At 35.0% G+C, this 26,875-nt stretch overlaps 2 protein-coding genes across 2 annotated transcripts; both read left to right on the forward strand.

Annotated features, from left to right (window-relative positions):
• Nucleotides 1–4,681: 4,681 nt before the first annotated feature.
• Nucleotides 4,682–8,384, forward strand: LOC107943757 (11-beta-hydroxysteroid dehydrogenase B). Its single transcript, XM_016877549.2, has 7 exons — nt 4,682–4,697; nt 5,377–5,581; nt 5,996–6,188; nt 6,596–6,681; nt 6,791–6,922; nt 7,313–7,477; nt 7,835–8,384. The coding sequence occupies exons 2-7, from the start codon at nt 5,393–5,395 to the stop codon at nt 8,132–8,134; spliced, it is 1,065 nt and encodes a 354-aa protein (XP_016733038.2). The 5' UTR covers nt 4,682–4,697; nt 5,377–5,392; the 3' UTR covers nt 8,135–8,384.
• Nucleotides 8,385–24,631: 16,247 nt separating this feature from the next.
• LOC107960386 (probable calcium-binding protein CML44) lies at nt 24,632–25,537 on the forward strand. Its single transcript, XM_016896724.2, has one exon. It carries the CDS (start codon nt 24,795–24,797, stop codon nt 25,359–25,361), a length of 567 nt encoding a protein of 188 aa, XP_016752213.2. The 5' UTR covers nt 24,632–24,794; the 3' UTR covers nt 25,362–25,537.
• The last annotated feature ends 1,338 nt before the right edge of the window (nt 25,538–26,875 follow it).

The following is a 26,875-nucleotide window of genomic DNA, read 5'->3' on the forward strand; positions in this document are numbered from 1 at the left end:
CAAATGATAAGGCACAAAGATCCAAAAACATTGGAAGCCAACTTCTGATTCAGGATCTTTCTGACTGTAGCCTGCCTGTAAGATTGGAGCTTCAAGTAGACATAGTCTCCCTCTTGGAAGGACCTATCACTCCTCTTCTTGTCTGCACACTGCTTCATTCGATCTTGTGCTCTCCTTAAGTGAAATTGAAGAAGCTTCCTTGCAACCTCACTTTGCTGTAAGCTTCTATTAACCTTATCCACAGTTGACAAACCAACTATATAAGGCAAGTGGTGGGGTGGACTTTGGCCATATAGGGCCACATAAGGGGTAGTCTGGATGGCTCAATGGAAAGTGGTGTTGTACCACCATTCAACCAAGGGCAACCACAAGGCCCAATCCCTTAGGCTTTCACCACACGTACACATCAAGTATCCCACCAAACAACGGTTGATGACCTCTGTCTGACCATCATACTTTGGATGATAAGCTGTAGAGAGGTGTAGCTTAGTCCCAAGCCTTTTGAATAACTCTTGCCAAAATTGGTTGACAAAATTGTCTCGATTTGAAACAATGGTTTCTGGGGCTCCATGTAGTCTGTAGATGCCATTCAAATACTCCTAGTCTATTGACATGGCTGTAAAAGGATGTGATGGGGCAGCAAAATGACCATATTTGGTCAATCTATCAATGATAACCAAAATGGTGTCCTTACCTCTTGAGCTGGGAAGACCCTCGATGAAATCCGTGCTCATTACTGTCCATGCTTGTTGGGAAAGGGGCAATGGCTAGAGTAAACCAGGAGAGGCAGAATAGTCATAATTACACCTTCGACATGTGTCACATTCCCTTACCCGCTACTTGACATCTTTAGATAAGTCTTTCTAATACACTAGGGTAGCCAACCTGTGCCTTATAGCATGCACTTCTGAGTGGCCCCTTACTGCACCAGTACGAAAATAATGGAACAATTCCTTCCTCAGGTCACCAAGAGCCCCAATCACCAACTTCCCTTTTCTTTTGAGAACCTTGTCATCCCATGAGTACTTGGGATGCAAAGAGGCCTGTTGCTGGATATCTGAGTAGATCTTTTGAAGCTTAGGATCCATTAGCCAAGAGTCTTGTGCCCTGCTCCGAAGGTCAGAAATGACTGTGCTACCAGTGAGTTGTAACAACTGAGTTGCCTATTCTAGAGGCCTTCTTGAAAGAGCATCTGCCACTACATTCAGTGCTCCTTTCCTGTATGTGACCACAAAATCATACCCCAACATCTTAGCTACCCACCTTTGCTAGTAAAAGGTAATGGCCTATTGCTCATTCAAAAACTTGAGACTTTGGTGGTCAGTCCGGATCTGAAAACGCCTCCCAAGCAAGTATGGGTGCCACTTCTACACTGCCAAGGGGACTGCCATTTCTTTGTCATAACTGGAAAGGACTTGATGTTTAAGTCCTAGGGCCTTGTTGAAAAAGGCTAAGGGCCTCCCTTTTTGGTGCAATACAACTCCCACACCATGAGCAAAGGCATCAGCATCAATGCAAAACTCAGCTAAGAAATCAAACAAAGCCAAAACTGGTGCTTGACAAATGGCCTGCTTAAGCTTCTAAAAGGCTTCACTAGCCAGATCAGTCCACTCCCAGGTCACATGCTTCTTCAACAACTCAGTTAAGGGTTTGGCAACAGTGTCATAATGTTGAATAAACCAAAGGTAATAGCCAAAGAGACCCAACAAACTCCTCAATTCTTTGGCTCAAGTTGGAGTGGGCCACTTGAGAACACAATCAACCTGAGAAGTATCCATTGCCACAGACCCTTTAGTGATGACATGTCTAAGGTACTCGATTTGACCATGTGATAGAATAAAGCAATATGTCATAAAAAATACTAGCATTGACTTCCTGACCAATGGCTTGAAAATTGCATTCATCAGGGCCCGAAAGATTGAGGGAGCATTAGTCAACCCAAAAGACATGACTAAGAATTCATAGTGTCCTTCATGAGTTCGAAAATTTGTCTTGTGAATATATGGCTCCCACATACTGATTTGATGATACCCTGATCTTAAATCTAGCTTGGAGAAAAAGTGAGCTTGACCAAGCTCATCAAGCAGTTCCTCTATCACTGGAATAGGGAACTTGTCTTTGACAGTTAGCTCATTGAGCTGCCTGTAATCGACACATAGCCTCCGGCTCCCATCTTTCTTCTAAACCATTATAATGGGAGAGGCAAAAGAGCTATTATTGTCTTGGATAATGCCAGCCTGAAGCATGTTTTGGATTAGTTTCTCTATCTCAGTCTTCTACATAGTTGGATAATGATAGGGCCGGATTTTTGCCACTTTGGTTTCATCTTTTAAATGGACTCCGTGATCCTACAGCCTACGGGGCGGAAAACCTTGAAGTACTTAGAAAATATCAGCATAATCTTCCAAGAGTAGTTGCAACTCCCCATTAGGAACATTGGTAGGCAGTGTCAAAGTTGTCTGCTCATTGGTAGCCATAAGCAAGGTACAGGGACCTTAGGCATTTAGAGAGAAATACTTAGGTGACTGAGAAGCTGAAAGAATGTGGATGGATCCGGCTTGGATCCCATGTAAGATGCAAGGGTTGCCCTGATTGAGGAAATGCATGGTCAGAGATGCAAAGTTCTAGACAATTGATCCCAATGAAAAATACCGTTGGATGCCTAAAACAAGGTCACAACCTCTCAAAGGTAGGATCATAAAGTCAGTGGTAAATTGATGACCCTGAGCACTCCAGGATACCCCTCTACAATGTTCGTGTGTCAATAAACACCCACTATTAGCTACAATCACCTTGAGTTTGTCAGTAGGATCCACAGACAAGTTTAGTCTCCTCTCACCAGTTCAACATCCATAAAGTTGTGGGTACTATTAGAATCAACCAATATTATGGCCCAGGTGTCACCAAGTTGAGCTGCTAGTCTCATGGTGTTATGACCTTGAGACCCTTGTATAGCATGTAGTGACAACAAAGGTGTAGTAGGAGGGTCCCTTTCTAGTTCTGTATGCTCGAGAGATTCCTGGCAGTCTTGGAATTCCTCACCATCCCCATCAATCCGAAGCTCCAGCAACAACTGGTACAGTTGAGGCTTCATACGCTTATGGCCAGGACCATACTTAGCTCTACACCGAAAACAAAGTCCTTTCCTCTTTTCTTCCATTTCAACTTGAGAAAGGGTCTTGGTTGGAGGTTTCTGTCCACTTGAGCCTGGATTTTGGTGAGTACTCAAATTCGGAGAGGGAGTTGGTTGAGTCTTGGCAGGAAACAAGGGTGGTGGATGAGGTTGTACTCCACTTCCCACTGGGCCCAACCGTTTACCAGTATTGACCAAGATTGACTCGACTTGCCTAGCTATCATATACCCTTCTACTAGATCCATAGGCTTAAACAAATTCAAGTACTGGCCAATTTCAAGCTTAAGATTGCTAATAAAGATGCTCAATGCATAATTTTCAGGTAAATTGAGGTGGTTCAACAAACTTACAAACTCATCATGGTATTGATCAACAGAGTTCACCTGCTTCAAAGAGACTAGATCTGCCATAGGGTCTCTGAAGGAGTTAGATGCAAACCAGTCCTTCAAGCTACGAGAGTAACTATCCCATGTCAGCAAATGAAAACCCCCTTGCCTCAGAGTGTAAAAGTGGTGCCAGTCTAAATCCTTCCCCTTCAAATGACATTGTCAACTACTCCCTCAGCCTCGAAATACCAGTCGAGTTTTGAACACCAACCTCGATAGTCTGTACCATCAAATTTGGGGCAGTCTAGTTTATGAGAACGAACTTGACTCTCCATGTATCCACCACGGATAGGAGTTCCCAAACTTCCCAGTTCCACCATTGGTGAAACCATCATAGTATCTCTTGGTGGGAACCCAGAAGGAGGGCTTCCCAAGATACCCTTGCCCTTATCCTGAGATGATCCCACAATAGTTGCAAAAGACAGGTGCCCCAAGTACTGCTCAAATAAGCTCTGCAACTCAGACTTAATCTCGTCTTGTACACCATGCAGAGCTCATTCAATCGACTGTAAAACTTGGTATCCATCTGTGTCAGCTCCACCTGAAGCTGAGCTATCTCTTGCTGTAAGTGCCCAACCTCCCTTTGAAGCCTAGTGGAGATCCTATTGTCGGCCATAGAGAATTACCTGACTCTGATACTCTTATTACGAGAAATCAAGAAGAAAAAGATAACAAAAAAGAGAGGAGAGGAACGAGAGAAATGGGAGAGAAACAAAATTCGATTAACAACCTGGAAATTAGCATGCTTTTCGTCCTCCTTCATTCAACTTAAAAATGAAAAAACTAGCAGCTTTCATGACTGTTACAGCAGCTGGCAAAACAGTTGTGACAGTGCCAAAAGACTAAAACGAACCGTTTCACTAAAGATAAAACTCACCGTTTTAACCATTTAAATCCCCCTAAACGCAGCGTATTAAACAGTAAGACAACGGTAATAACAACAAACAGTACAAAATTATAAAAGCTTCCATATCAAGAATCTCCACCTCCTTCATCCGGATCAGGTTTTGCATGTCCTAAATTCCGTTCATCCGGATCACGTATGAGTATACTCTGTTTGTTGTTTTGGTAGATAGAGTTGGCGAAGATGTTGTTAGATTTGGCGGAGAGCCATTTTTTTCAGCATTGGCCGGAGCCTGTCGCCGAAGACGAAAGAAAGAAAGCCTTTTTGGTTCAGGTCTCTATTATTATTTTAAAACTGTGAAACTCTACAGTATCCCAATGTGATCTTTAGAAAAATCTTTTAACTATCGAAAAGAGAGATTTATTTATCTTTTGCTAAATTCAGTTAAACCATGGATGAAAAGAAAACTAATTAAGGGCATGAAAGGAGTGTTTTCGTTCCCTCTGCTGTTTTCGATATGATTGAATTGTGTTTCAGTGATTTTAATATTATATATCTTAGAGCTTAGTCTTGAACTTTTTCTTTTCAAGGTTGCTAAGCTCAATTCAAGCTATCCTACGTTGGAAAAGAAATTCAGGAAAACTTTTCAACATTTTGGACTTATGGTGAAAATACCTCCGAAACTTTTACTAGTAAAAAAATGATGGTTGATGTTAAAAACATTTCATCTTTTTTCAACTGTCCAACACGACTAAAACTAATGGAAAATCAATCCAGTAAACACTGAGACAAGATGGATACCATCTAAAGAAGATAAAAACGACAAACTCCCTTACAATTGTCACAACAATAGCTAAGTAAGCAGTGCCACACCCCAGCACGTGTTTTCCTCTTCCTTAACCTCACTGCATGTAACGGCACCGCATATGTTTAGCTTCCTTCATCTTATCACTCATTATTTCCTTCACTTCTCTTTCAGGCATTTTAACAATCATTTCTTCTTCACCTACAGAAATCATACGACATTGATGATGGACTTAGTGACTTCGTTTCTGAACTTAGTGGTGCCCCCTGCCACCATGATGATGCTGGCCTTTTCATGGCCAGCCTTGTGCTTTATCAATGCATGTGAATGGGTTTACAACACCTTATATACTATTGAGGATATGGATGGCAAAGTTGTCATAATCACCGGTGCTTCTTCTGGTATTGGAGAGGTAAACATATTTATGTTGCTCTGAATTTTTTTTTAATCTTTAAATATCAGTTTCCGTACATATTTAGACTTATAAACATGAGGTTAGCTTTTTATTTATTTATTTATTTATCTTTAAATATTCCATTTCCAATTACCTTTCAAAGGTGTTGGGGTATCCTTCAAGTGCATAACATACTTGAATCTTGTAGACTTGTACATATTTAGATCATATCTAACAGGATACGTTCAAAGTTATGGAGATACTCTCCAAATACGTAAAAAGGAACACCTAGAAAAGGTATAGCCCATATCATGTTAACACAAAATCACATCATATACGATATATGTGCCTACTTCATCATTGCCATATTAATCTTTTAAGTCCAATACCGTGAAGTATTGTGTTGCTACAAATGGTTTATAAATATTGCAGCAAATTGCATATGAATATGCAAAGCGGAGGGCCAATCTTGTGTTGGTTGCGAGGAGAGAACAACGGCTTCGAGCAATTAGTGAGAAAGCCAGATATCTTGGCGCAAACAGTGCCATTGTAATTGCTGCAGATGTTGTTAAGGAAGATGATTGTAGGAGATTTATTAATGAAACGGTAAACTTCTATGGGCGTGGTAAGTCCCATTCTTCTCTCTCTTTTTTATTTTTTATTACAGTCTACGATTTGGTTTAGCATTTAACTCCGATAATCATTGATGTTCTGATCATGTCTCAAAGTCCTTTGCATAAAACGCAATTATTTGCAAAAATATGTGTGATAAAAAGCAACTAGCAATTATGTTTCTCAAACTCGGGTGTGGGTTAATATTGGAAATGGTATGTTTATTTGTTGTTTTTCAAAATTGCATGTATTTGGAGTCTTTTAAAGGATTATATCTTTATATTTTTTTACGTCTATAAGTAATATCAACTGTTAAGAACCATTTTGGTATAAAGACGTACATTTCCTTAACTACATCAAGCTCGAACCATTTTGGTAGTCATTTTGTTGTTGCTTCTGACACTTTACTCAATCTTGCAGTGGATCATCTGGTGAATGCGGCGAGTTTGGGACATACCTTCTACTTCGATGAAGTTACAGACTCCTCAGTGTTTCCTATTTTGTTGGTAAGGCTTATAGCTGCCCTAGTATAATCTCGAGGAGGTTTTCTTGTCACCTAATTATTTTGAGTTTTCTGAACTAGTATTAAGGTATTATCGGTTTTGTTAATTTCAGGACATAAACTTTTGGGGAAATGTTTATCCTACATTTGTCGCTCTTCCATACCTACATCAGAGTAATGGCCGAGTCATTGTGAATGCATCGGTGGAGAACTGGTTACCGTTACCAAGAATGAGTTTGTATGCTGTGAGTATTCATATAAATTTACTACTGCATCATCATCATATTCAAATATCAAGATTATGGTCATTTTGGTGGCTTAATAGGTAGAACTGTCAATTTAATCTGAATCTACTTGAACCCGAACCTGACCCAAAAGCCAACTCGACATGTCTGATTGACAGGCCATGTACCATATAAGCAATCCATATTCAATACTGACATGGACCGACATAGCTCTTCATTCTAAAGAATGACTCTTCAATTTTTTTGTTGTAATGAATTACTCTTCAATTTTAGTGAACTATTAAGTTTTGTTTATGCAGAAAGATATATACAATAATTGATGCATTGGTTTGAAATTTTAAGTTTTCCTTTTATGAGTATGACCCTGACCCTTTTTCGTATTTGTGTTAGGCTGCAAAAGCTGCTCTTGTGAATTTCTATGAGACCCTCAGACTTGAAGTAAATAATGATGTTGGGATAACGATTGCTACACATGGATGGATAGGAGGCGAAATGACAAGAGGAAAGTTTATGCTTGAAGAGGGAGCCGAGATGCAATGGAAGGAAGAACGAGAAGTAAGTACTAAGTAATTAGCTGCAATATATCTTGGAAGTTCACATGATATCGAGGTCTTCTATAATGTAATTCAGGCAAAAACCGAATTAATCGACTAAACCGAATTAGTTTAGTTAATTGGTTGGCGATCAAATAATTCCACTTTAAATTAAGGCAGTGAGAAGTGTGACATTCCTCAGCTTGAAAAGGATAGGGAAAAATGAAAAGTGGGAATGTAATACTGTTGCGGATCCATTTCCGGTGACTGGTCTCACATCACATTTATTGCAATTTTGATTGTAGCCGTAGAGGAATTTCATATTGGAATAGTGGCAACCTAGTTAATGCATTGATTTGCATGTACTAATTTGTTGCAGCTACAAGCAAGTGGTGGACCTGTAGAAGAATTTGCGAGGTTGATTGTTTCAGGGGCATGCCGGGGCGATGCTTATGTCAAGTACCCGAGTTGGCACGACACATTCCTCCTCTTTAGGGTATTCGCACCCAATGTACTTAACTGGAGTTTCCGACTCCTGCTGTCGACTCATGGTACAAGAAGAACATCCATGGTGGGTGTCGGGAAACCGATATCCGAAGGTGGCTCAGGCAGGTATTTAATGGAGACCACTTCTCCTAGGAAGCTTCCTGCTGGTCCGATAACCTTTTCGAAGACGTAGTAGTGGCATCCATGACTGCCATGTCTTTGAATTGCACTTTGCTGGCTTTTTATTTAGTTTGTAGGTACTGTTCATTTGGCACATACTTTGGTACAATAATAAGTGTTCAATCAGATCAGGAAAACTTGGCCACCAGTTAGTAGAATAAGCCTTGCGCATATATATGCTTCTATGTACGTATAGAAATACTTGCTACTGTTTCTTAATTGCTTTTTCAGTTGTTGCCCTGAAATTGGACTGTTTTTTTCGATATGGTGATTTTTAAAAAAATAAAGGAAGTACATAAGTTTAGAAGTAAAGTCATTAATTGAGCTAGTTTCTACTAAAGGGAATCTAAGGTGTTCTAGCAATCATGCATTGCGAAATATTGACCTCAAAGCACGCTTTATTGTTGCGGAAAGGATCGATTCGAGAACTCCGATATGACTACAAGTAAATTGACCGGAACGAAAAATAAAGTGAACACAAGGATTTACGTGGTTCGGCTTTAATGCCTACGTCCACGGGCAGAGGCGAAAAAAAAATTTCACTATAACAAGATGAAGATTACAAGTGTTTTACACTCAAGACACAACCCGAGAACCTCACAACTCTCAACCCCTATAGAAAACCCGAAAGCTAAAATCCTAGCTTTCAAAGAACAAGCTTTGCTCTCTCTTGGTTTGGGATGATGAATATGGCTAATGAACCTCTCTATTTATAAGAGAGTTCAAGGACATAATTGTCCAAAACTTTGGCAAAGATTTGTGGTTGAAAATGGACACCAACAACCATCCACTAATCCACTACCACCAACAACCCACTACCAACAACAACAATCCACTACCAATTTTAAGCCATTTCTTAACAAATCTCCACCTTGGCTTGAAATTTACCAAGCTGAACATCATAGTGAATTCCTCGAACTGGATCACCTCTTCCAAACGCCTCTCTGGCGCTAATCAATCCCGAATACCTATCAAGTCCAAGCAATGCTTGAACTTATATGCAGGGATCACCTTAGTTAACATATCTGCAGGATTCTTCTCGGTAGCAACCTTGCTGATAACAATGTCACCTTGCGTAACATGTTCCCGAACAAAATGATATCTGACATCAATGTGTTTGGTCCGTTCATGAAACATCTGATTTTTAGTCAGATGTATGGCACTCTGGCTATCGCAAAATACAACAGTGAAATCCTGTTGTAAACCCAAACTGCTTACTAGACCTTTCATCCACAATGCTTCTTTCACTGCTTCTGCTAACGCCATATATTCCGCCTCAGTCGTAGATAAGGCTACGGTAGACTGTAACACAGCTTTCCAACTAATGGCTCCTCCAGAATAAGTGAAAACATAACCCGTCAGAGATCTTCTTTTGTCCAGATCTCCAGCATAATCAGAGTCCACATAGCCCGTGACACTGCTAGTGCAGTCACTCTGATCATATACCAAGCATAAATCTGCAGAACCTCTCAAGTACCTGAGAATCCATTTCACGGCCTGCCAGTGTTCCTTGCCAGGACAACTCATGTATCTGCTGACCACACTAACTGCATGTGAAATGTCTGGACGAGTGCAAACCATTGCATACATCACGCTTCCAACTGCACTCGAGTATGGAATGTGAGACATTTGCTGCTTTTCTTCATCAGATTGTGGTGACAACTCTGCAGAGAGTTTGAAATGTGGTGCCAACGGAGTACTCACAGTTTTCGCTTTATCCATGCCGAAGCGTTGAAGAACCTTTTCAATGTAGTTCTTCTGCGACACACGAAGCTTGCCCGCCTTGCGATCTCTGTGAATATCCATGCCCAAAATTTTCTTGGCAGCACCCAGATCCTTCATCTCGAACTCACCACTCAACTGCGACTTTAACTTGTTGATTTCCGACATGTTTTTGGAAGCAATTAACATGTCATCAACATACAGCAACAAATAAATGTGCGAACCATCTGAGAGCTTCCGATGATAGACACAAGCATCATAGTCACATCTTGTGTAACCATGCTGAATCATGAAGCTATCAAACCGCTTGTACCACTGCCTTGGGGATTGTTTCAATCCATATAAAGACTTCTTTAATAGACAGACATGGTCTTCTTTACCAGGAACTGTAAAACCCTCTGGTTGACGCATGTAGATTGTTTCCTCGAGCTCACCATGCAAGAACGCCGTTTTTACGTCAAGCTGCTCAAGTTCTAGATCAGACTTGGCCACCATGGCAAGTAATACACGAATGGAAGAATGCTTTACGACTGGGGAGAAAACTTCATTGTAGTCAATCCCCTCTTTCTGAGTGAAGCCTTTAGCAACCAATCGTGCCTTGAATCTAGTTGCTTCAACCCCTAGGATGCCTTCCTTTTTCTTGAAGACCCATTTGCAACCAACTATCTTCTGGTTACTTGGCGGCTTAACCAACTCCCAAGTATGGTTCTTGTGAAGAGATTCTATCTCCTCACTCATAGCAATTGCCCACTGTGCCGACTCATCACACGTGACAGCCTCATTATAACTGGAAGGTTCTATACCAATGGACTCCGCCACACTGAGCGCGAAAGACACCAGATTAGCGTAACGCGGATTTGGTTTGATTTGTCTCTTCGTTCTTCCAGTGGCAATGCTATATGGTTTTTCTTGAGGTGACTCATCTTCATCGGAATCTTGCACCTCAACTTGATCATCCTGGACTGAAGTACCTTCCGTAGGAATTGGAGCGTCCACCTGACACTCCACCTGCTTCTCAACACCGTGATCTCCCATTCTATCTGACTCCTCCTTTTCCCGGGAATTTGTGGTGGATCGAAGCATGGATGACTCATCAAAAGTCACATCTCTGCTGATGATGAACTTGGACGAAACCGGATCAGGACACCACAACCTGTATCCTTTCACCCCTTGGCCGTATCCAAGAAATATGCATTTCTTCGCCCTCGGTTTGAGTTTTCCCTCATTTACATGAGCATACGCAGGGCAGCCAAACACTCTTAAACCAGAGTAATCAGCAGGAGAACCAGACCATACTTCCTCAGGAGTCTTCAGCTCAATAGCTGTTGACGGAGATCTGTTAACCAAATAACAAGCAGTATTAACAGCTTCAGCCCAAAATTCTTCACCGAGCCCAGCATTTGATCGCATGCAACGAGCTCGCTCCAAGAGAGTTCTATTCATGCGTTCTGCAACTCCATTTTGTTGTGGTGTTCGACGAACAGTGCGGTGTCTCACTATTCCTTCATTTTTGCAGAACTCATTGAATTCACCTGAGCAAAACTCCAAGCCATTATCCGTCCGGAATCGCTTGATCTTCTTTCCTGTTTGATTTTCGATCAAAGCTTTAAATTGCTTGAAGTTGATGAGAACCTCATACTTGCTCTTCAGAAAATACACCCAAACCTTTCTCGAGTAATCATCGATAAAGGTAAGCAGATATCTGTAACCACCTTTAGAAATTGTCGGAGAAGGCCCCAAAGGTCAGAATGGAAGTAATCCACTGTGCCTTTTGTCTTGTGAATCCCAGTGCTGAACTTTACCCGAGTCTGCTTACCGAAGACGCAGTGCTCACAGAAATTCAACTTTCCTGTACACTGCCCAGACAATAATCCTCGTTTGCTTAGCACCGATAAGCCTCTCTCGCTCATATGCCCGAGCCGCATATGCCATAACTTCGTGGTGTCAGAATCTAGATCATCTGATGATGACACTCCCGCAACACCTGTAACCGAGGAACCATCGAGGAAGTAAAGGCCCCGCTCCAAATTACCACGTATCACAGTCAAAGCACCCGAGAATACCTTGAGAACTCCACCTTCAGCAGAGTACCGAAAGCCTTTCTTGTCCAACGTACTCAAAGAGATCAAATTTTTCTTCATTTCTGGAATGTGCCGAACATCAGTTAGAGTTCTAACAATACCGTCAAACATCTTTATACGAACTGTGCCAATCCCCATGACTTGACATGCGTGGTCATTTCCCATTAGTACTGAACCAGAATGCTTCTCGTATGTTGAGAATGCATCTTTCGAAGTACTTATATGAAATGTAGCTCCCGTATCAAGAATCCATCTCCCACCAGCGTAAGAGTCGGATACTGCAAGAACGATCTCGGCATCACTTGAAGAATCTGCATCAGCTACATTCGCACGATCATTTTGTTGCTCCTGTGATTCTGATTTCTCCTTCCTTTTCGGACAATCTACCTTCATGTGCCCGTACTTCTTACAGTAGTAGCACTGTATTCTCTTCTTGGACTGCGATCTAGGATGGCTTTTACTTGAACTTCCACCCTTTGCCTTGGATCTTCCTCGAGCAACCAAGCCTTCGCCTTCATTGTTTTCGACCACCTTACCAGTGATTTTCTTCCTCAACTCACTGGAACTTAAGGCATTTTTCACCTCCTCTAGAGTCAGGTCATCACGACCGTACATCATTGTATCAACAAAATTCTCATACGAGGGAGGCAAAGAACACAAAACAATTATTGCTTGGTCCTCATCATCGATTTTGTTATCGATATTATTCAAATCCATGATAATGGAATTGAATTTATCCAGGTGCTGGGAAACAGGTGTACCTTCCTCCATCTTCAGGGCATAGAGTCTTTGCTTGAGGTAGAGCCGGTTCGTCAATGACTTCGTCATGTACTTGCTCTCTAACCGGAGCCACAAACCGGACGCGGTTTTCTCATCCGCTACTTCTCGTAGCACTTCATCTCCTAGACATAGCAGAATAGCACTATGTGCTCTTTCTAGCATGTCATCCTTTTGCTCTTCCGAAAGCGTGCTTGGTAATTTATCTTTACCAGACAATGCTTTTAGCAATCCTTGTTGAACCAGCACTGCCCGCATCTTGATGCGCCATAAACTGAAACTATTTTTCCCGGTAAATTTCTCGACATCATACTTAGTCGATGAAACACTTGTAGCCATAATTTGGAACCTTTGAATGAATGATAATATTTTCTTCCTGATGTGAAAGATCAGACAAAGCTGCAGTCACAGGGCAATTCAGAAAATATTATCACTCCTTCAACTAAGCTCTGATACCAATTTGTTGCGGAAAGGATCGTTTCGAGAACTCCGATATGACTACAAGTAAATTGACCGGAACGAAAAATAAAGTGAACACAAGGATTTACGTGGTTCGGCTTTAATGCCTACGTCCACGGGCAGAGGCGAAAAAAAAATTTCACTATAACAAGATGAAGATTACAAGTGTTTTACACTCAAGACACAACCCGAGAACCTCACAACTCTCAACCCCTATAGAAAACCCGAAAGCTAAAATCCTAGCTTTCAAAGAACAAGCTTTGCTCTCTCTTGGTTTGGGATGATGAATATGGCTAATGAACCTCTCTATTTATAAGAGAGTTCAAGGACATAATTGTCCAAAACTTTGGCAAAGATTTGTGGTTGAAAATGGACACCAACAACCATCCACTAATCCACTACCACCAACAACCCACTACCAACAACAACAATCCACTACCAATTTTAAGCCATTTCTTAACATTTATGTATTGTATAAATTATGCCACTCAACTTTTAAACTATGCAAGGTTTTTTTTTTTTTTTGAAAGGCTTGTCCTTATTTTTTAACTTTAGTTTGAAGTAGGGTGAATCCAGAAAACAATTTTTTCGGGTTCATGAAATTATAAATTTATAAAAGATTAAATCAAATTTTTATAATTTTAGAGTCTAAGTATAATTTTATTTTTTATTAATTTAAAATTTTAAAATATTTTAAAAGATCTAAATAATAATTTTTCATTTTAGGGGTTCAGGTCTATACATAATTAAAAAACAACTAAACTAAAAAAATATGTAAAAAGAACATTTTTTCGATTGAGTAAATTGAATTTCTTTTTTAAATGGGGCAAACACATTCAGATTTTGGAAGATATGATTCGTGCTTGTGTTATTGATTTTGAATTAGGTTGGGGGCGTTACTTACCTTTAGTTGAATTTGTATACAATAATAGTTTTCAATCAAGTATTCAAATGGCTCCGTATGAAGCTTTATATGGTTGTAGATGTCGATCACCTGTTTGTTGGATGGAATTGAATGAAAGAAAATAATCGGGCCGGAATTTATTCAAGAAACAGAAGGCATTGTTAAGAAAATTTGAGATAGACTGAAGGCGACTTTTGATAGACAGAAATCATATGCAGATTTGAAACGTCGAGATATTGAATACTCTGTTGGCGATAAGGTATTTCTTAAAGTTTGGCATTGGAAGAAAATTTTGAGATTTGGTCGAAAAGAAAAACTGAGTCCTTGATTTATTGGACTGGACCGTATGAGATCACGGAAAGAGTAGGTCCAGTTGCGTATCGTTTAGCTTTGCTTGCGGAATTACAGAAAATACATTATGTTTTTCATGTTTCAAGGCTTAGAAGATATTGATCGGACCCATCTCATGTTAGTTCGATAGAAGATATTGAAATTCAACCTAATTTGTCATACGAAGAAGAACCGGTTGAGATTTTGGCACGTGAAATGAAAGAGTTGTGAAATAAGCGAGTTCCATTAGTGAAAGTGTTATGGCGTAGTCATAGTGTTGAGGAAGCAACTTGAGAACCGGAAGAGGCAATGAGATCTCAGTACCCCACCTCTTTTCAGGTAAATTTCAGGGATGAAATTTATTTAGGGGGAGTTTTGTAACGACCCGATAGTCGCAGGTATCGAAAATGTATTTCTGAGACTTCGTTTTCGTAAAACGGATTCTTACATATTTATTAAAAAATTTTACGAAGTTAGTTGTGTAGTTAATTAAGTTTTGGTTAGGTGAATTTGCATGAATTAAGAGTAATTAGGTATAATGACTAAATTGCATAAAAGATGAAAGTTGAATTATAGATTAAAAAAAGTAAATGGACTAAATAAGCAATTAAGCCTTATTTCAACAAGTGGATAGTAATAGTGATTACATGTGTAAAAATAATATACATATGTATATATTAATAAAATATGTATTACTTTAACATTTAAGTAAATATATATAATAAAATAAAAAAGTAAATATAATAAAATAAATAAGTAAATGAAATAAATAAAGAAAAGAAAAAGAATAGAAAGAACAAAGCAGAAAATGAAACAGGGAGAAAAGAAAGGAAAGAAAGAAAGAAGGGATAAACTAGGTTTCAAGGTTCCAAGTTTAATTGGTTAGTTAATTTAGTCTATTTTCTTATAATTTTTATGTTTTTAGAATCCTGGTATTAAATACTACCTGATCTATATTGAAATTTTAGAAATTATGAAGTTTTTAAATGTTGACTATGTTGAATAATTTGAGTATTAGGGATTAAATTGATATATTTTTAAGTTAGAAATGAAAAAAGCATTGAATTGTAGAATAAATTGTAAATTTTGAGTAATGGGGACTAAATTGTGAAAATTTTTAAATTTAGGAATTTATGTGAAAATAGGTAGTTGAATTTAGTCTAAAGTGGAATTTGCATGAAAATAAAGAAGTAAATGTGAAGAATAAAAGTTAGTCTCGGCTTAGGGACTAAATTGAAATTTATACAAATGTTGAGTAAAAAGTTGAAATATTCAATATGAAATTTAAACTATATTGTATTGATAAATTTTAATTGTTTTAATTCCGTAGCTAATGTCGTACCGAAATTCTTAAAAAGGGGACAGATAAAGTCAACATTTCTGATTTGTATTTCTATATGTAATTCCAATTTAGTTGTTAATTGTTATAATTCAATTTAATGTATATGGTAAGTGTTGAGGTGAGAATTATTGTGTTTTCCAATTGAAATGGATTGATTTAGTAAGTTATGAATTTATGGAATTTATATTGATTGAATTGGTATATATATATTGGATATATTGATTATTTGCATTGAAATGAATATTGGTTGTATTTGAAAAGTGAATTGGACCCTATTAACTGTATCGGGCTGAGTCGAATATAGATGGCATGCCATAAGATTGGAAGAACTCAGGGATTTCTTCGACTTCGAGTCGATGAGGCACTGGGTGTCAATTTATTACTTCGGATATATTCGATGAGGCACTGGGTACCAATTTGCTTTGGTTTAGCCGATGAGACACTGAGTGTCAAATTTTTACTTCGAATTATCCGATGAGGCATTAAGTGTCAAACTGGTGTGTTTTGGTTGGATCCGTGTATCCGTCCGATTCCGAGTCGTGCTAATAGGGGTAATTAATCAAAATTGCATTATGACTGATGTTAGATGATATTGTATGTGAAATGAAAATGAGACAGTGAATTGAAATATGGATTAAGACACATGAATTGTGTATTCATGAATTGGATATGAGAATTGAGATATTGTGAACCAAATGAAATGTGATATGGTTATTGAAATATTTAGATTGTATATTTGTGATTCATATTTTTTTATATTCGGATTATAAAAATACCACTGAGTTTTACTCAGCGTATGATTTTGTTTTCCGTGCGCAGGTTAGGTACTTAATTTTGATTGTCGATTCAGCATCCAATAACGGTCCCGAACTCAAACGTGATGATGTTTATCCTTTTTGTGTCGGCATGTACCTGAGGTGTCTAATTATTAGTCATTATGTGAATTGATTGTAAATAAAATTATAAGTTAATACTAGTTGGTTATATATATATATATAAATAGGTGTTTATGTTTGAGGTCATATTATGACATGTTTAAGTTAATGTTTAAATGAACATGAAATAGGTAAAATAGATTAAATTCGACATGTTTACAAGTTGGATTTGAATGATGTTCTATTGATATGTTTTATTGATATAATTGTGGTACCTATGAGGGTACATTGGTTAGGCACCTAGGATGATTGTTATGACATGTTTTGGATACGTTTGATTGTGTTTTGAAATGATGTATGTTTGATCGGTAATGTTCCGAAATCCTATTTCGGTGATGGATGTGGGTTAGGAGTGTTACATTTTATCTAAAACTATTCAAAATAATATAAAATATTACATTTATAATATTAAAATTACAAAATAAATGATTTCAAAAATCAATATTTACTCTTATCAAATAATATAATTATATTCAGTACTTTTTTACTAATATACCAATAGTTTTCTAAGATAAATGAGTGCTAAAAGTTTAAAATAATTTTCTTACTTTATCAAACAATACTTTAACTAATAAAAGTGTATTTTAAAAATTCACATGTAAATGTACGTAAAAAGCAAATTAAAAATATATATTTATTTTTATTGATATTATACTTTAAATAAAAGTATATTTTAAAAATTCACATGTAAATGTACAAAAAAAACAAATTAAAAATATATATTTATTTTTATTGATATTATACTTTAAATTACATATATGATTGAGGTTTGATAATTAAACTCCAAACTTAAAATTTTTGGTAACCTAATTATTAGTCACAGTGTCATGAATATCTAAAACTATTTATCATATAAACATTTACATGCTATATGTCAATTTCTATTTAAATCAAAAGGTTTACAATTTAGTTTATGGTCGGTACTTAAATTTATTTGGATGAAAAGGATACAAAATATTTCAAGTAGGGATTTTTTTTTTATTAACCTTTAAGTAATGAATTTTAATAATTTTGATAATTAAATTTATTTATCTTAATTTTAAATTTAAAGAATAAAATTACAATAGAATAAAAGTTAAAACCCAATGTTAATTTTGTTAAAAACACTGATAGCTACTCAAGATGGACAAAAGTACTCACAATTTGGCAGATATGGGAAACACTGGAACAGTGTTTGTTTTTCTGGCAATAAGCCGGATCCCTATCAAGTTTTAGAGTGCATAAATGCTTTGTGGATTTTAGTGTATTCTGCCTTCCACAATGATGCCTCCCAAACTCAAGCACACCAAAGCACCTCATCTTGGAGTATGTTGGCTACTAGTGCAATAGTAAGCCCTTTCGACATCAAACCATTTCACAGCAGCAACTCCAACCGTACCATTGGTCTATGCGTTTTAGGGTGAGTTTGGATGGGTGATTGGGTGCGGTGCGGTGCGTTTAGTTTACTTTTTATCTCACACTACAGTATCTAATCTCACCGCGCGCCACCGCTATTTTTACACTAACCGTAGGTAAACGCACCGCCCATCCAAACTCACCCTTAGTCAACCATGCTACTATGGATCGAATAGTAGGGGGGCGATTGGAATCACCAGACCGACTTATTATGAGTGCATGCCTTTCGACAAAATGATGGCTCTTTCCCTTACCTTCTCCTTAAACTGGTAAATATTTAAATTGATTGTGGATTTATTATTACCAATGACAACAAATGGAAATCGGTACTTTCTAGACGCTCCTGTGTGCCATGGAAATTAGAACCATTATGGGATGATATTCGCTCTTTACTACATCAAGTACATCATAGAACACAACATGGATACTATCAACCGGATCACTTCACTTAGAGAGCAGTATCGCAAATGTCAAATCTGGTTCTGATATTCCATGGCACTAATGCTTGTTCATGTTTTTGCCCTTGTATAAAAAAAACATTGAAAGGTTATTTATTAATTATATAAAGTTAAAATGCTTACTAACCTAGAATGCGTACGAAGGAATATAGGACAAGATTTGTCATGCCCAATTTGTCATCATGAAACAGAAGATATTTTGCATGCCTTTAGAGATTGCCAATCGCTAGAGAAAATTGGAATTACTTGATACTAAGGGTCCATTGAACACAGTTCTTCTCAAGAAATCTTTTGAAATGGATCAAGGCGAACATGGAGAGCTCCGGCTTGAGTTTGAGGAACGGGGTCTCATGGTCAACCCTCTTCGAGTTGCTAGTATGGCGTATGTGGAAGAATAAGAATCTCTTTATCTTTTAGGATCTTTTTTGGAATTTTTTGGAAACTATTAAGATTTAATTATGTTGGGCAACACAGTAATCAAAGTAACAAGAATAACTTAGAGGATGAAAGTATTTTAGGGAATTATAGGATTATTAAGAATAATGAGGGATTATTTTAGGAAATTAGTCTAGTTATAATAAATTTTGATATAGATAATAGTTATGGAGAACAAATGTTAATATAAACATAAAAATTAGTATCCAAATGTCTAAAATTTCATAACAGAAATAAAACTTTTTGAAAATTTAAGTGGTAAAAGGTATAATTGATATTCTTTTAATTTCAAAATTGTAATAGTACGTCAGCATTTTTTTTTTATGTTCATGTAAGCAAGGCTATGTTATATGTTACAAATATGCATTATTTAATATGTCTCGTTATGTCATTTAATCATTAGCTTTTACCGTTTAAATAGTAAAAAAGAAAAAAAAAAGTATATTTTTGATAACATTTTAAATAATTAAATGATTTTCTTCGTAATTTTTTCATATCATATGACAAATTTCATACTTAAAAAATAAATAATTATAAAATTATAATATATGATAAACAACATAATAAAATAAATTATTGATAATGATTAATAGTAACTATAAAATTATTTTAAATATCATATCATAGTACATTATTGATAGCATAGGAATTATTCATTATGTAGCATAATTTTTATAATACAAAATGTAATTATACTTTAAGCTTTATAATATAATAATTAATAGATTAATTCATCGAGTGACATGTTTGTAGATTAAATTTTTTATTAATACATTAGTTCGTATTTAAATTTCAACTTCCGTACTTTTAAATATTGAAATTTTTATTAAAAAATAATTGGTAAAAATGTTCGAATTTTTTGCCACAAAAAATATTTTTTATTTAATAATTGATTAATAACATATTAGTAAATTTTATAATTTTAAAAATAAGCAATTATAAATTAATAGTATATGATGCATAAGTAAATAATAATATTTTGTAGTGAATTAATATATAGAAGTAACTGAGTAATAAATAGTTTACAATATACAAGTAAAAAAATTATGAATAAAATAATATATAACATAAAAGTAAATAATTGATGGTAAAAGGTAAAAATAAATCTTGTAATTGCAATCATAAAAAAGTTATATAATTTATTTACTAATTAAAAAGGTACATTTTTATCAATATCAGTATCTTTATAATAACTAATTGAAAATATATATTCATATTAGAATTTATAATTTTAAGAAATTTACTTGCAATTAAGTTATCAATTATATGTTTTTAAAATTATTATATCAAATTAATAATTAGAATTTTATTATAAAACATTATATTATTCATATTTTAAATAATTTATGTGTAAATACAAATTAAAAATTAAAATAGAGCAATATTATATATGTATTTTTTTATATTAAGCTTTAATTCTTTTGTTATTTTTTTATTTTGAATTTAAATTTAAAATTTCATAGTAATGCTAAAGAATATTTTAATTATAGTTTAAATAAAAATTATTAAATTAACTTATCATGTTATATGGTTTAATAATATCACATGACAATATGTCGATGCCAATCAAATTAAGACTCAATCGGCTTTTATATCAATTTTTTAAATATATTTATTACATAATTATTTTTGTTACCATCATCATAGATAGACTTGATCATGGGCCAGGCCACCCGTCCCCAACCCAGAACTCAGCTTGGTCCAACCCGTCCCCATCATCATTATTTTTTTTGGCCTGCTCTTGGGCCTATACTTGATCATATATGCTCTTCTTGACATAATTCCTAGAACTATCCATAGCCCCTCTCCAATCCAATCCATAAATAGGAGGATAATACGCTTTAACATACTCAGACTCACGTCCTCCTGCATTGGCAATAATGTTCATGTCAATCGAGTTATGACTCAATTGACAACTATTTAAGTATAAAGATTTTTTATATATATATTTTCAATATTTTGGGAAATATTTATTTTAATATTTTTAGTGTATTTGATGTATTATATTTTTTAAATTTATTTTTATATAAAAAAATTAATACATGCGGGCCAAGTCGAACTCGAATTTAGCAATTTTAATTCAGATTGAGCTTGGGCAGAAATTTAAGTTCAATTTTCAAACCGAACCTAAAAATTAAGACTAAAATTTTACATTGACCCAATCTGATCTATGATAAAGTCCAATCATAAATACACCTTAATTTAATATATCCTATACCCCTAATCCAATATTCTCACTGAAATCCAAATTAGAAGAATTTCCGTTGCTGCAAGAATTCATAAGACCGCAACTACCACTGCAGTTGGTACTCGTCCTATCATAGAATAATTAGTTGATGGTAACTTTCATTAATTCTAAAAGCGAGATTAAATAATTGTTATGTATTTTTAATTGATGTTTTAAAAAAGAACTAAATAAAACATATAATTTTAAAATTTAAAAACTCTTTAGTCAATTTATCAAATTAAGACTCAATCGGTTTTTATATAAATTTTTTAAATATATTTATTACATAATTATTTTTATTACCATCATCATAGATAGACTTGATCATGAGCCAGGCCACCTGTCCCCAACTCAGAACTCAGCTTGGTTCAACCCGTCCCATCGTCATTATTTTTTTGGCCTGGTCCAACCCAAATTGGCCTATACTTGATCATATATGCTATTCTTGACACAATTTCTAGAACTATCCATAGCCCATCTCCAATCCAATCCATAAATAGGAGGATAATACGCTTTAACATACTCAAACTCACGTCCTCCTGCATTGGCAATAATGTTCATGTCAATCGAGTTATGGCTCAATTGACAACTATTTAAGTATAAAGATTTTTTTATATATATTTTCAATTTTTTGGGAAATATTTATTTTAATATTTTTAGTGTATTTGATGTATTATATTTTTTAAATTTATATAAAAATAAAAATTTTAATACAGGCGGACCAAGTCGAACTCGAATTTAGCAATTTTAATTCGGATTGAGCTTGGGCAGAATTTTAAGTTCAATTTTCAAGCCGAACCTAAAAATTAAGACTAAAATTTTACATCGACCCAACTTAATCTATGATCAAGTCCAATCATAAATACACCTTAATTTAATATATCCTATACCCCTAATCCAATATTCTCACTGAAATCCAATTTAGAAGAATTTCCGTTGCTGCAAGAATTCATAAGACCGCAACCACCACTGCAGTTGGTACTCGTCCTATCATAGAATAATTAGTTGATGGTAACTTTCATTAATTCTAAAAGCGAGATTAAATAACTGTTATGTATTTTTAATTGATGTTTTAAAAAAGAACTAAATAAAACATACAATTTTAAAATTTAAAAACTCTTTTGTAAATTTATCAAATAATATTTATATAATGTTATGAGACACAACATATGTCGGTTAGAGGCCCCTGTTGATGTGGAAGGGTCGCCGGCTACACTTGTGGTCTGTGACTGTACGTACGAAGATGGATCTTTTAGATATAAGCTTCAACTACAAGTCTAAGGAAAAGATATAAAACAACTTTATATGGCTGATGTTTATTGTCTATAAGTTGTTGAAACGCTGAAACTACCGGCCACTCCATTATTGGCTTCCTTGAACGTTAGGGCTATATATAACCTGTGTGCAGCAATGAATACGTACGGTTGAGGTTGATACGCAACCTACAATCAAATCAAAATGTCAAGTCATTTTGGACACTTCAATACGACCCAATAACCATGATAGCAACATAATATGAAAATTAAGGTAATAAACATATCAAGATATTTTTTTTCGATTGCCCCAACACAAGTAGTTTGGGTACAGAATAAAATTATTTTATGATAATTTTTCTTTCTTTGGAAAAATAATTGTATGATTTTTTTTTGAATTAAAATTTGTTTATTTTACATTTCTTCCATGTACTTCCTATTTTGTGTTTGGCGGTTGGCCCTTCCAAATAGAAAAGGGCGGTTTAAAGTGGCTTTACGAACGCTTGAAACTTTCTCAAAAGGCAATAACAAATGTAGTCATTTCTTATGGTTTGGTTTCGGATTACAATCCACTTAATCAAGTAAAAATTTATATATATTTACATTGTAATTTAAGATATGGCTCGCAATCAATTTTTCTTAGAAAGTGGATAATTTTTTATCAACTTTTTAATTTGATTCTATTTTAAAAATATTTTAGAATAATAAATAATTTCATGAGTTAGTTTGGACTTATGTTATCTTTAAGTTTTATATGTTTTTTATTATTTAATAAGTATTCATTTGTCTACTCTTGTAGCACATTTTTTAGTATTGTTAATGCATGTAATCTTGCTTTTGCAAGTGATTTTAGGATAGTTTTGTCATTAGACTCTTCAGTTTGGTGGATGGTCATGCTTGAGTTATGACCGACCCAATTGTCAACGTGCTATAATGTTCTATTGACGTTGAGGATGAAACTTTTATTGTGTTGATAAAATTTATCTTTCACCATCTACGATTGATGTTTGTCATTTTCTTTTCTTAAATTGTATGATCCTATTCAATTTAACATTATCATTTGATACACGTTATATTAATAGTCTTTTCTTTAGTTGTCTAGGCAAGAATAATGAATATACGGTCTTCACAAAATAAAAGGAGAATATATAGTTGATACATATGTGAATTAAAATTATAAAAGTTTTGTAGGTTTTAAAATAGGTTTAACATATATTTGTTTGGGGAGAATTCACTTACAATGTAAAATTAAAATATATAGTATATTTAAATATAAGAGTGAATATAATTTTTTGGTGAGTAAAAATTATTATGAAAATTATTTAGTGATACATTCATGCCTTCAAGGAGGAGTTTTCAAAAAATTGAATACAACCATTATTACTAATTATCATTTTGGCTAGCCTATCAGCCTCTTTATTATAATCTCTGGGAACGTGCTGAATTGACCAAAAACTCATTTTAGCAAAAAGTAAGATGATTCTTCTAACCAACGCGGAATTCAACATCTTGGAAACCCTTCCTTGAATCACTTGTATTGCCTCTTGACTATCTGATATGATAAGAATTTTGTCAAATCCCTTATTAATAGCAATCGTCACACCTTCAAAAATGTCCCACAAATCAGCATCAAGAACTGAACATGTGCCTTCCAACCGGTTATACCCAATAATCCAACTTCCGTATTTATCACAAAAAATTCCCCCAATCGTAGCAATCCCAGTACTCTCTTTTACAACTCCATCGGAATTTAACTGGATCCAATTGCTAATCTTAGGCGGAGCTGATAATGGGGTTTGGTAGTTGGAATCATTTACCTTAAGACTAGATGTGTATTGTTTGTCCCAACTGAAAGTCTTTGATCATGTTCATATAAGAGTGAATATTTGGTACATTAGTAGTGTACTTTTTTTATTCTATAAATAAACTTAAAAGACTGACATATGTTTCTCTTTTTTAAAATATTTATTTTTTAATACTTGTCAATTCCTTAACTTTACTTGTGAAATTTAAAAATTTACTGGATGTACCAAATATTTTCCCTAAATAAAATCCTTAAACAATAAATAATTTTAGAAGATTCAAATTTTTAGTTCTAGAATCTTCACTTCCACAATCAAACTTCCCAATTATAAATTTTTTATTTTAGAATATTCACTTACACAGTCAAACCTCCAAATTATAAAAAAAAATAGATAGATCAAATTAAATTCTACATCTTTTAATTAAAACTCAAGGAATAATTATATAGGAAACTTCTTGCAAGCTTCCTTTCTCCATAAAATTAAAATGATTTGTCATAAACTATCAATATCTTCAGCCATTAGCATATATATATAGGAAGAATCTTTGATTATGCAGTATCATACGTTCCAAACCAGAAACACTAAATTACAAAAGCTACAGCATTTGAAGAAGTTAATGGTCGGTAGAAACATGTCAGGTACAGCCCTTAGCAAGAAGGATCTACAACGTATATTCGAGAAGCTGGACAAGAATGAGGATGGCTTGGTTAGCCTGGAAGAACTCAATTGCCTACTGGACGGAATCGGGGTCCAGTTTAGCCTCCAGGAACTGGAGCCCTTAGTGGGAAAGCCATGTCTGAACATGCATGAATTCTTGTCCTTCTGCGATTCCATCTCCAACCACAGCTTTAATGGCGACATCATTGAAGAAGAAGAAGCAGATGATGATGATGATGAAGAAGATGACCTGGCCAAGGCTTTCGAGGTGTTCGACTTGAATGGGGATGGGTTCATTTCATGCGAAGAGCTGGAAAGCGTGTTGGGAAGGCTTGGGTTGTGGGATGCAAACAGTGGCAAAGATTGCAGGAGCATGATTTGCTTCTACGACACCAACTTTGACGGCATGGTTGATTTTCAAGAGTTCAAAACCATGATGTTGCGCAACATATCTTCCTAGTTTGGTTTTCAATATTGTGTGTGAAAACTACCAATGATATCGATTTCCATCTTGAGCTTATGCAGGTCAGACCAATTATTATATTTGGTTTTTGTAACCAAAATCTCATGTATTCTATTGTTGTTTTCCACTTTTGTTCATGGTTGTAATATTAATCTCTTCCAATTTTCCTTCCACCATTTAATGTTTTGGGTCTACTTAATTAGGACACAAGCAGTACAAAGGGTAGGTACGCGCTGGAAACGGGTACAATGTTGTACCTTAAACTAATTCCGCCCACTTCAACATTAACTCAAATGATGTCAATGTTCAATCATTTTTGAGAAATTACCAATTTGACTACATTTTTGCCTTTGGAATAAAGGATAAAAATGGATTAAGAATTTCAAAACATAATTCACGATTTAATGTCAATTTCCATTTTATGGCGTGTTTAATATTCCTACTTTAAAATAAATAAAGAAATAAAATTTACGCCCCAATTAAAGTCAAGGGAAAAGGCAAGGAAAAATATTTTAGGTCAAACTTCATCTAAGATTATTAAATTATTAATAAATTTATGTTTCGATCACTCAACTTCAAAAAGTTACAAAATAATTATTGAATTATTCGAAAGTTTTCATTTAAGTGACTAAGCTATTAAAATTGTTTTTGTATGAATTCATTTTCTATTGGCACCACCCACATCAATTGAAAGCTCTCTTTCTCATTCTCTTCTATAATTCAATGTTTTTTTTTATGAAACAATTTTGAACTTCATGAATCTATGAACCAAAATTCAAATAACTTTATCCTTCAATCTCCGACATTGACAATCAAATCAACTTAGATCTACGGTGTGTTCTTCTACTTGTCGATGGGTACTAATCCATAGTATCGATTATCGAATCGCCGCTTGGTGCTTGCTAGTTGAAATTAAAAAAAAAACTTAATAGTCTACTATCTTAAATAAAAACTTTAGAATAGTTCTTTGACTTAAATGAAAATTTTGGAATACTTTTATGACTATTTTATAACTTTTAGAAATTGAGTGACCAAAACATAAGTTTATTAATAATTTAATTACATAAGTAATTATACATTTTTAGAGGAAAAGACAAATTTATAATATTTCAGAAAACCTTTTATCATTTTTGGCGAGGATATTGTTACATTGCATTTGTCCCTATTTGAAGTGATAAATGTAGATAGAATTAACTGTCTGTTTTTGGCAACTTTAGATTAAAATCATGACAGACTCTTAGGGGTAGATGTGTGAAGTGCTTGGAGTGTTAATAGGCGTAGATTGACATTAGTGTTAATATCACAAATATTTGTTCAATTTAATCCAAGTTTATACATAATGATAAATATAATAATAATTGCAAGTACCTATCATTAAAAAAATATAAATATAATTATCCTTTTCATGTCAGCTAGTTATAATTATCCTTCCAAAGCAATGTTGACATGGCAATGTAATCTTTTATTGTTAAATAGTTTGAGTCAGAAATTGGGTATCATTAGTTTCCTGC

Source organism: Gossypium hirsutum, chromosome D05 (genome assembly GCF_007990345.1).
Source record: "Gossypium hirsutum isolate 1008001.06 chromosome D05, Gossypium_hirsutum_v2.1, whole genome shotgun sequence".
Classification (NCBI taxonomy): domain Eukaryota; kingdom Viridiplantae; phylum Streptophyta; class Magnoliopsida; order Malvales; family Malvaceae; genus Gossypium; species Gossypium hirsutum.

Bases quoted from the DNA above. Each gene is read 5' to 3' on its own strand.
- LOC107960386 (XM_016896724.2), top strand. From the start codon at position 24,795: ATGCAGTATCATACGTTCCAAACCAGAAACACTAAATTACAAAAGCTA.
- LOC107943757 (XM_016877549.2), top strand. From the start codon at position 5,393: ATGATGGACTTAGTGACTTCGTTTCTGAACTTAGTGGTGCCCCCTGCC. The intron at 5,582-5,995 runs GTAAACATATTT...TAAATATTGCAG, and splicing joins CTTCTTCTGGTATTGGAGAG to CAAATTGCATATGAATATGC. The intron at 6,189-6,595 runs GTAAGTCCCATT...TCAATCTTGCAG, and splicing joins GGTAAACTTCTATGGGCGTG to TGGATCATCTGGTGAATGCG.